This window comes from Aptenodytes forsteri, unplaced genomic scaffold (assembly GCF_000699145.1).
Source record: "Aptenodytes forsteri isolate BGI_AS27 unplaced genomic scaffold, ASM69914v1 Scaffold96, whole genome shotgun sequence".
Lineage (NCBI taxonomy): Eukaryota > Metazoa > Chordata > Aves > Sphenisciformes > Spheniscidae > Aptenodytes > Aptenodytes forsteri.
Window position 1 is genome coordinate 3,120,983 of NW_008795029.1, and position 11,454 is coordinate 3,132,436.

Below are 11,454 nucleotides of genomic sequence, written 5' to 3' on the forward strand. Positions count from 1 at the left end.
ATCGCAACGAAAGTTGGAACTAACTCAACATTTCTGTGGCAGTACCTGCTTTGTAGAAACAAACCAGACTAGGATAATATCAAAGACAGACAGTATCAGAGTAGGACAGCATTTTAAAAGCCTCTGGAAAAGCTGCCTAATTTTCTAGATTTATATGTGTGTACACAGAAAAAGCTAGAAAATGAGAAAACCACCCATGTATCCACATGAGTCTAAATAACTGGGCATGTCACTGAAACAAATGAGTTGTTAGATGAAGCTCATTGAATTGGAAAAGCTTGCTTATCATCACCAAAATCACTAGTGTTCTTCTTATATTTTCTTGCTTTCTTTCTGAGATACTTACTTTACCATCACTATTCATGTCATAATTTTGGCTATAATAAAGTGAATGTATTGCATAGCCTACAAATTAAAATATTGTTGTATGTCATCATTTATATAAAGCGTTCTTTAAATTCTTCACAACTGAAGAGACTTTAAATCTATAAGGATAAATAATCTTTCAAGACTAAGAAAAGCCTGACTTTCTAATCAGCTGAGCCTGACATCCTCTGTCTGCCTTATTTCAATCCAGAGGGAAAAACCCCCTTGTTTTTCAGCCAGCTCAGTGGTACATAAAAATGGTTTACTGAATATTAAGACGTTTGAGTCTCTACAGAAAAATGAAGTACTCTGTGACGGACTTTAAAAAGTGTGTCAGTGCATATTTTGGAAGAGAGGGAAAAGACGGATGTTACAAACGATATTGTGGCATAAATTGTGCAATATTTTTCTCATTCCCTGGCTTCACTGCACCCAGTTTACAAGTGTGGAAGTCACCATTTTAGGGTCATTTTTAATATGGATTTTGTTGATCAGCTTGAAAGGAATAGGGTGGCTAAATTTGTCCTGCGATGACCACTATCCTGTTCCCCTGCAAAAAACTCAGAAAAATCACGTTGGAGTCTGTTCCGTTTGTATGATTTTCCCCTGGTTTTCTCTGACACATCTCCTGAACTTCAGGACTGCTAAATGAACTCAATCCTGGAGTGGCAGCACATCGCAGGTCATGGCGTTCAAGCCACAGAAAGAAATTCAGGCTCTGATGGCTGCATATGTGACTCCCTGACATCACTGCTCCAAAGGATTTACCCCAGCTTGACTTCCCATAGGACCTCCGTTGAAACCTCTGGTTATACTTCAGCCCTAAGCTATATATTGAGAGAGACAAACCTGATATATGGAACTGTGGGCCGTGCTCAGACGTGTCCCAGGGACTACAGGGAGGCCATTGCACAGGGCTTGCACTTGCTGACCCATTCCCTTGTTGCCATCCATCCCTCCTCCTACCCAGCCCTGCATTACCACTTGCCCTGGCTCTGCAGTACTCCTAGTTTATTCATAACCGATTACAAAAGGTACGGAAACCTTCAATGGGCTTCGATCACCATCTTTAGCTCAGCGTGCGTTCAGAGGAATCGGTCATTTGAGTTTCTCCTTCCTCACCTCCCAGTTTGCATTGCCAGGCATGAAACGCCATCATCAACCTACTCAGTACCAGATAAGAACAAATTCTGTCTGCAGGAACACTTATCCCAGCTGCTTAATTGCACAGAGAATTGCAATTCTCACTCCAGACACATACCAAGGCACACATCACGTCATCTGTGCTCTGCCTAAATGTTATTTGAGTCCTCACAGAGAGCACAGAGTTTTAACTCAACCCATCCTGGAAGATTCACCTCGAAACCTGAATAAGCTTTTTTGCCATCATTTTTCAATACGGATGGATATTTTTTTTCCCTGTCATAAATGCAGAAGTCAACTCCCCAGTGCAATCCAGCAGTGTAGCAGTTGCACAAGTCCACAGAGCCCGTGTCTCCCATGGCTTGGGAGTCAGGTTTATGGCAGGAGCCACCTCCACCACCCAGTTACCTCTGTCTGGGCTGTGGGTGGAAGCTCTCGGGCACCAGCTTTGCACTGGCACTGCTGAGGTCAGGTCAGGGCTTCCCTCCTGCTGAATCTGTTGCAGAGGAAGTGACTGGCTGGTCACAGGAACACCTTAAATCCCAACATCTGGACACAGCTGCAGGGCTGCTGCCCCATGACCTCAGGGGAGACAATCAGGCAGAAAGAGAGAGGAACAGGAAACAGCATTAAAAAGTCTGAATTCCAGGTAAACTCCAAACACTTTCTTATCTCCTCATTGCCCACTTCAGACTGTGTCAGTGTTCCGGGAGTTTGCCTGAAAATCCTCTGTTTAGGTTTCTCTGTGAGACATCCTTAACCATTTTTATCCTGAAGTCCAGGCTAGGATAATGGGGAGATGTTCTCAGAGAAAATTGAAGAAAAAGTAAGAAAATCCTCATCCAAATGGCACAGACTCCAAAGGGATTTTGCTGTGTTTTTCACAGGGGATCAGGATATTGCTCATCTCAGGGCAAAATGAACCACCTTACTAAGCCCCCTTATCCATCACTGAAACTGTATCTAGGAGCTTAAGTGGTTCGGCATTGTCTGTGCATGTGCTCTGCCGTGCTCTGGCTGTTCCATAGCCAGTTTTATTGGTTGCAATTTTGGTAGGGAAAAGGATATTAAGATAGAAGTGGGAGAAAAAGGTAAAGAAACACGAAGGTGGAAGTAAAGAAAGAATGTATTTTAATAACTGAAACATTAACAACAATTACTATTTTTAGCAATGTGTGCACAGAAATAGAAAATGTCAGAGCTTGCATCTACAGAGATCACAGAATCATAGAATGGTTTGGGTTGGAAGGGACCTTCAAAGATCATCTAGTCCAACCCCCCTGCCGTGGGCAGGGACATCTTTCGCTAGATCAGGTTGCTCAAAGCCCCATCCAACCTGACCTTGAACACTTCCCAGGATGGGGCAGGTGTCAGAGTAGTTCCAGCATGGTTTTTGTTTTTGCTGCCAGGTTGTCAGGAGACTTGCACAACCTTGTGGCTAGGCTCAAGTCCTTGTTGTGGGTGCAGCGTCCACAGGAGACAATCAGAGCTCCCCGGGGTTACATTCCTCCCCCCTGCCCGCTCCCCTGGGATTTTCTGCAATTTGTAACCACACCAGAAGGGCAGTGCTGACGCTCCTCCGAAATGACTGCAAGTTCCTCCAGCTTTTGGCCCATCCAACGACCTTGAACACTTCCCAGGATGGGGCAGGTGTCAGAGTAGTTCCAGCATGGTTTTTGTTTTTGCTGCCAGGTTGTCAGGAGACTTGCACAACCTTGTGGCTAGGCTCAAGTCCTTGTTGTGGGTGCAGCGTCCACAGGAGACAATCAGAGCTCCCCGGGGTTACATTCCTCCCCCCTGCCCGCTCCCCTGGGATTTTCTGCAATTTGTAACCACACCAGAAGGGCAGTGCTGACGCTTCTCCGAAATGACTGCAAGTTCCTCCAGCTTTTGGAAATGGAGATGCCCTTTGGATTTGGCCAGAAAAACTATTTTTTTTTCTGCAGATGGTGAACAGAACTGGCTGACAATAGTCCAGGCATTTAACTGAATTATAACCCATTTTAACTGCACTAAGGATTAACCCTTTGCAGAGTATGTGCTTCCTCTCTGCTGGCCAGGCAAAGTTCAGCTGACATTTTTGTAGCTTCTGTACACACAAAGACCCATGCTGCTTATAAGCGTGGATGCTGATAACCGTGCTTCGAACAAGCAGAGTGTACATTGGCATGTAAATGGGATTAGCTTGTGTCACTCATTGCTAGCTCTTGACCAAGACTACACATGACCACAGTCACCTGTTTTGGACCAACTGGTGTCTAGTCAGGTCTGAGGGATGCACTCCCATTTTGTTGTTCCTAAACAGTTGTCTGCAAGTGATCATTTCATCTTTAATTTGAAAAAGTTCTCCCTTGTTCCTGAATCTCCTGCTTCCACTTCCATATTCTCTACGCAAAGAATAGCCTAAAGCTCCACAACATATTTGTCCCCAAAACGGCCCTCTGACAGAGGAATTACTGAGTTAAGCCACAATAAAACCTGGCCTCTGCCCTCTCCATCTCTTTGGAGCTGACAGTGATTGCTGTGATTTACCTGCAGCTTCTCCAGGGCTCTTCCCTATGGGGAGGGGAGAGACCAGCTGGGAAGGGGCGGCTGGTCCTGGTCCCCTCCTCTGCCTTAGGCAAAGGGATGGTGCACTGGGAACCCGTCGATACTCAGGGCACGGGGCAGTTTTTGTCTTCAGTTTGTTGGGCAGGAGGCGGGAGATGAGTGACCTGTGTGGAAAATGATGACGTGGAGGACAAGGAGGTGGCTTGTTGTAGCCGTGGGGGGAGTTTAGCAAAAGGGGTGACAGGGCCATGGGGTTCAGCAGCGCTTTGTCTGCTGTCCTGTGCCACATGGGGGTGGGCAGGTGTTGCCTGGGGTGAGCTGCAGCAGGGCTGCAAGCACATCAGTCGTTCAGTCAGTCACGCCTGCTCCTACCTCCTCGCCCTGCCAGCTGGGGCTCTGGGTAAACCTGGAGCAAGGAGAGAGCACAGAGGAAGCCAGCAGGGTTTTGAGGACCATGCCAGAGGCAAAATGGGGCAGGAGAGGAGGCAGAGGCAAGAAACTCGCCAGGCCCATCTGCAGCACAGATGGCTCAGAGCAGAGGGGCTTGGAGGGGCCCCTGCTACCGCCTCACTTCCAGTGAGTTAAGCATTGCCAGTTCACTAACCACCAACTTACACATCTCTAAGCACATCAGAGAAAACACATCCTTCCGTTTTCTTCTGCCCCTGCGCTCCCGGAGCTGTGGTCTCGCAACAGGCACACAGGACTGGGGCAGGGCCAGGGGGGCACCATAAAAGGCGATGCTGGAGGGGTCTGCTCCTTGTGGGCCCAGTCCCTGTCCCTCCTCTTCCTCCCAGCCCTGTGGCAGCAAGCAGCTGTAGGCTTTCCCTCATCCCAGGGCCCCCAGCTCCCTGCCGAGGGCTGACGCAAAGAAGAGGAGGAGAGGGGAGGCTGGAGCTGCTCCTCTGAGCCTGCACCTCCTGCCACAGGGCAGGTGCACCACAGTCAACTTCAACTTGAACCATCATCAGTGCCCACGACCTAAAATTAAGCACAGTGCCCGCGTGCCACCTGGTGGGAGGACACCCCCAGGGAGAAACATGGCTGCAAGCCCAGCCATCAGCTTTTGTTATTTGCTTAGTGTGGGGGCAACATTTTCTGCAAAATAATTGCTGTCCCCTTTGGCTAGCTGAGGTGTGCATTTCCCAAAAGCATATGATAGTGACAGAGTTACTCAGGACAGCTGCTCCCAGCTGCCGCTGCAGCAGCAGGGCTGACGGCCAGCCAGGGGCATGAGGTGGGCAGCATTGGCATGTCCCCATCACTGCCCCATCACTGCCCGGGCAGCTGGTCTGCAAACCTGCTTTCCTTGGCTCCCTGCACTGCTGGGGGGAGGACTTCCATAGGAACCAGTTGCTAAAGCAGGACCAGCTAACCCACTTACCCCACTCTGAGGAACTGCAGATTTCATATCTGACACCGCGTGCAGGCTTCGTGCTGGAAAGAGTAACCCTTCAAGCAGGAGGCAATCCTTAAGCAGGGCTGCAGGAAACGGGAGTGTGGGCCTCCCTCATGAAACGCGTCTCCATGTGCTCATTGCGATAATTAAAGGAATGGAAAAAGAAATCCCAGTAACTCTTTATAAAGAAACGTGTGGAAAGGACTGCCCTTTTAAAACCCTCTCTTTATGCAATTTTCTGTAATATTAGGAAAATTAAAAAGTAAGACCTGTTGCAATAATGTCAACACAGAAAAAGACATCAGTGCCATAACATACTGAGTACACCGTGGCCCATCCCCAAGGACACAGCTGCTCAGTCAAGGAATGCTTTGTTTAAAACAAACAGTAAGAAAAAATGACCGTGTAAACTAAGGTCTGGTGAGAATACAGCTTCTGAAGCTCTGTGTTGTTATTATTAACCTAATTTGAATAATGACTTTATACGTACAAGAGTTCCTTAATTGACATAGGTTTGCAAATGTAAACAGCTTGTTTAAAAAAAAAAATCTGCACTGGTTTCAGCAGAATCTGCAGATCTGCATTTTTGTGCTGGGTTCTGCAAAGTCCTGTGCTGACACCAAGTGGTGACATATTTTTTCATGCTGAAGGGAGTCAGTCTTGCTGTACCGCGTATGCACAGGGTGATACTCGTTATCATGGAAAAGTAAAGGCAAGTAGACAGGGGCCGCAGGGGGGGCTACAGCAGCAGCCTCACTGGCAGGCGCTTCCATGGGGATGGTCAGCCAGAGGAGTATGGAAAAGCAATGCAGCTGCAGCCGTGAAAGGTGAGGAGGGTGAGGGGAGCCTCTGCAGCAGCTCCTGGGCACACAAGGTGCTGGCTGAGCCCCCCAGCACCCACCAGGTGCGACCACTGCCAACAGCACCCCCCCTTTCCCGACCAAGAATCCCCCGGCTGGGATAGGTACAATGGGACTTGGTGGCCTCAGGGGACTGAGGAGACCACAGAGAGCTCATTTACTAAAGAAAGGTCGACACACAGTTAACCAAAGTGGATGGGTGGGTATATTAATTAGTTCTGCAGAAATATCAAGGAGGGAAAAAATAAATACGTAAAGTTATGAACTGGCTGGGAATACAATCAGGCTTGATATTAGAAGGGTTTTAACTCCAAGTGAACTTCTGGAACAACATCTCTGGGGAGATTGTGCAGGAAAAACCTCCCACAATGCAGTTTTAATGCGGAGGTTAATTATTTGCTGAAGGCACTAGGGTTCATGATGTGAGCTGCGACATCAGCCCCGGGTTGGCAGGGACTGGCCTTGGTGAGGCATGTGGTCTGCTTCAGCCCTGCTCACCTGCCTTGCTACTCACTGAAGCTGGTTTTAAAGACTGCAGTTGATGTAAAGTGAAGTTTTATTGGGGGATTTAGCCATGAATGTTCGGATCAATTATATTTTGTTAAAAGAACTGCATACTCAAATAATAGCTGAGAATTTATGGCATGAAAACACGGAATGGTCTCTATGTTCCTAACTCAGATTAAAAAAACACTTTTCCTCTCACCGGTTGTTGCTCTGGCTGTAGAAATGGTTTCCTGCTCTTCCTGGGAGCCTGCCTGTGCTGGGAGCCAAAAAACTCCCTGCAGCATCATTGCCATTGCACGCCAATGGGTTTATCCTTCCTCTCCTCCTGGGGCAGGCAGGAGGGCCGCCCCGGCTGCTGGGGGCACGGCACAGGTAAGTACTCCCGTCTGCTCTGTACTTACACCTCCTCTCACAGACTCTGTGTGTCTGTGTGGGTCTGTGTGGGTCTGTGCCCGGGATCCTGAAGTCAGGAAGAGTTTCCCGTGCTCTCCTTCATGGCTGGGCAGCACAAACCTAACAGTCAAAAAGAAAAATGCCATATCCATTCAGATACATCCCTACAGGGGAAATCCCACGCTTGGTTGCTCCAAAAGCTGATGGGATTTGACCAGTGCAGCTAAGCCTTGGCAAATGTTTTGTGGGGACGGTGTATGAAAGAGCCACGACATAAAATTGATCCCTGTAGTCATCATCCAGCTTGTGCTTTGATATGGTGCAAAGAAATGTTCATATTGTTCATCTCTCCCCGTTTTGTGTTACAGTAAGTGAAGGCTGGGGGGGGTGGGAGGAATACCCAAATCTTGGAGCAGCTCTAAGCAGAGCTGGCAAACTGGCTCCACCTTCAGCCAGTGCACCGCTAAGCAGCTTTTTTTGAAGTTTTTCATGTGTTGACATTGAGGCCAGGCTTTGCCCTTAGAGGTTTTGTTTTCTCATGAGCAGCTGGACTTTAAACTTCAACATCTCTCATGTAGCCATTTCCCCCAAGAGCTGCAGGAATGCAGGCAGGCAGCCATTGGGCTCAGAGGGTAACAATGGCAAGGTGCTCTTGGACAATATTGTTTCTTCTCTCTGCCCTTTTCCTTCAGACAGAGCAGACAGGTATGGCCTTTGTTTTGTTGCAGCTTTAATTCTGATTTGTGCTACTGCTTTTCTAAACACACCAGTAATTTTGTACCTTGTATCATGTTTACTTTGTAGCACAGAGTGACACAACTGAAAACCGTCCATTATTTTCCTTACATTTCTTCTGGTTTAGGGTTTTTTTTTTTCCATATAGCTAAGTGAAAACTGCAGTAGGTTACTAAAACAATGTAATTTTGAATTACCATCATTTACACCAGGGTGATATTTTGTCTTTTCTTATCATTCTTAAAAGAGTGCCCCAGATATTAAAGAGAATTTTGTTTTATATGTCTAGATGCTGCTGAAATAAAAATAAGTCTTATGAAAGAGGCTGAGATGCATGCTTATTATAGCTTGAAGGAATTTATGTTTCTGTATTAATCCCCCATGCTTTGTCAATATTAAAGAGGAGCTGGGCAAGGAAGAAAAAGATGATGACGGCTTAAGAAGGTCAAAACACCCCTGGCAGCAGCAGCAGTGCACTGCCAGTTATGCTGGATGCATCGGAACCACTGCACAGCAGAAATGTGCACTGGGGTGTCAGATAACACCTTAAAATGTAAAACACAGTCATGAAGCTTTCTCTTTTTTCTTTTTTAATATCACATGCAAGCCTGTTGCTTATTGGATATCGTTCAAAAGCATAAGCATTTGTATGCAGTTTCAGAATAATTTTGTTATTGCTGTCACTTGTTCCAATTCTAATATAATTGATTATTTCAACCTTTGTGCCCAGCAGTGTTGGGCCCCCAAACACTCTATAAAATACAAAAAAACCCCCAGTCCCTGCCCCAACAGGTTTACCTTCCAAGCACAGGAGAACTGACAAACGCATGCTGACACACACAGCCACATACTGCTAAATGTCAAAGGCAACAGGCTCCAGCATGGCACCATCCGTCTGCCTGGCAGGCAATTTTTGTTGCGGGCATCGTTACAAAGAGGAGTTTTAAGATCTGATAACTCTCATGTCTTTGATCTCTCCTCCTCTTTACTCAAATCAAAAAGATCATGGCGTCTTCCACATAAAGGATGGTACATAATACAGCCCTTGTAACTTTGAGCATTGCTGAGGGGTAGCTTTTATTTATTCTTCTTAAGAGAGATTTGATTGAGAACTCAGCCATGTCACGGTTTTGCTTCTCAGCAAAAAAATCCCCGTGAACTAAGACTGAAGGGCATCAGTTTGGATCCATCGTCATAAATTAATACAAATGATTTTCACTTCTACTGATGAGTCTGAAAGCCCCATGCAGTCTTACAAAATAGCCTCTGCCTTTATGATAAAACTTTTCTCCTTTCCCTGGCTGTGCCACAGCAACACTGCTCTGTGCATCTGGTGCAGGAAAAAAATGCGTCAGGAAGAGCTTCAAATTCCCTCTGCTTGGGAGCAGGTCAGGCTCTCCCTAGAAGAAAAAGGTCATGACGCCTCAGCTGAGTTTGGGCTAAGGAAGTAGGGCTCCTTCAGTATGTATATTTAATGTGGTTGAAACCTGAATCAGCCCAAAGATTTCTCTTCATGATTAAAGCTGGCTGCTTAATAAGATCTTTAAAAAAAATGGAAAAAAATGGTGAAAATATATAAGGAAATGAATCTAAGTATTGACGTTAGTATTTTGTCATACGTTTCAGTGTTTATATCAGCTGAGGATGCAAACAAAGTTATCAAGAGACAGAGGCGTGCCAATTCCCTACTTTTGGAGGAGGTCCTCCAAGGCAGCTTGGAAAGGGAATGCCTTGAAGAGAGGTGTACACATGAAGAAGCAAGAGAAGTATTTGAAAATGATGAAATGCTTGTAAGTATCATGATTAAAATTGGCTGCTTAATAAGATCTTTAAAAAAAATGGAAAAAAATGGTGAAAATATATAAGGAAATGAATCTAAGTATTGACATTAGTATTTTGTCATACGTTTCAGTGTTTATATCAGCTGAGGATGCAAACAAAGTTATCAAGAGACAGAGGCGTGCCAATTCCCTACTTTTGGAGGAGGTCCTCCAAGGCAGCTTGGAAAGGGAATGCCTTGAAGAGAGGTGTACACATGAAGAAGCAAGAGAAGTATTTGAAAATGATGAAATGCTTGTAAGTATTTTCTTTACCTGTGTGCATATTAAAAATTACTGCCTTGGTCCTTTACTATCAAATTCAACCCCGCAGCCTGCTTCATTTGTTTGGGTTTCTCTCCGTGTGAAATCTTTGCGCTTTGTACCTCAGCAGGTAGAAAGCAGGTGTCTTCAGTGGTCAAAATGGAAATGCAGAGGTCAGCTCTGATGCTTTTAAAGTCCCCTCCTGAAAATGATGTGTCCCGCACCTTATGTTGTGAAAGTATATGTCAGCTGTCCCATCCTGACCACACACAGAGAAATACAGCTTCAGCATCCCTCGGGGACCAGGAGGGGCAAGGGGGTGTCGGGATGGAGGGAAACAACACACCGGCAAGTAGTGGGACCTACAGAAAGAGGCCACAAGTCCCCTCGTACAAGAGGCCCTCCTGACACATACAGCCGGATGCTGTGCTCTTCAACAGGAATCTGGCCGGAGATGGTGTTTGCAGGGAAAGCAGAGGAAACAGCCACCGGGCTTTCCCTTTTTTGGGGAAAGTTGACGGGGGGGAGGTACAGGGAGTGGGGAGAGGTGTCCCCTCGGGGAAAGCAGCGGCAGAGCCGGCTGCAGTACCCAGGGAAAAGCGGGGCACATGAAGGTGGTGACCAGTGCTAGTGACCTGCAGCTCCACTCTCTGCTGTCCCCTCTGCCTCCAGCAGCACCTGCTGGGGGACAAGCAGGACGGGATGGGACGGGACGGGGTCACTTCCCAGGCCGCTGCACACCAGAGAGACAGTGGCCAGCCAGTTTTTCCAGGAAGCCATATTGCTAAAGGATTCAGCTGTTTCTCTCTTGCCTGCGAAGTGTTTCTTTTCCTTTATAGCTTTTTAAGAAACAATAAAATGAACAGGATGCAAACCTCCTCCCACCTCATTCAAATTTTGCTGGCAGGGCAGAATTTGCAGTCGTGCAACTGTGTAAATGTTAAACCATAGTATATATTCTCTCATATAAGGACATCATATACAGGTGTCGTCTATCTGGACCTCTGTAAGGCCTTTGACACAGTCCCCCACAACATCCTTCTCTCTAAACTGGAGAGGCGTGGATTTGATGGGTGGACTGTCTGGTGGGTGAGGAATTGGCTTGATGGTCGCATCCAGAGGGTAATGGTCAACGGCTCAATGTCTAGGTGGAGACTGGTGACGAGTGGTGTCCCGCAGGGGTCCGTATTGGGGTTGGGTACTGTTTAATATCTTCATCAATGACACAGACAGTGGGATCGAGTGCACCCTCAGCAAGTTTGCAGATGACACCAAGCTGAGTGGTGCGGTTGACACGCCAGAGGGACGGGATGCCATCCAGAGGGACCTGGACAAGCTCGAGAAGTGGGCCCGTGTGAACCTCATGAGGATCAACAAGGCCAAGTGCAAGGTCCTGCACCTGGGTCGGGGCAACCCCTGG

The 11,454-nt window shown here is 46.9% G+C and overlaps 1 protein-coding gene across 1 annotated transcript in view; it reads left to right on the plus strand.

Annotated features, from left to right (window-relative positions):
* Positions 1-7,856: 7,856 nt before the first annotated feature.
* Positions 7,857-11,454, plus strand: part of PROZ (protein Z, vitamin K dependent plasma glycoprotein) — an 11,804-nt gene continuing 8,206 nt past the window's right edge. Inside the window, exons 1-2 of the mRNA XM_009276075.1 lie at positions 7,857-7,923; positions 9,580-9,743. Coding sequence (XP_009274350.1) covers positions 7,857-7,923; positions 9,580-9,743 — 231 coding nt within the window. The remainder of the gene's footprint in view (positions 7,924-9,579; positions 9,744-11,454) is intronic.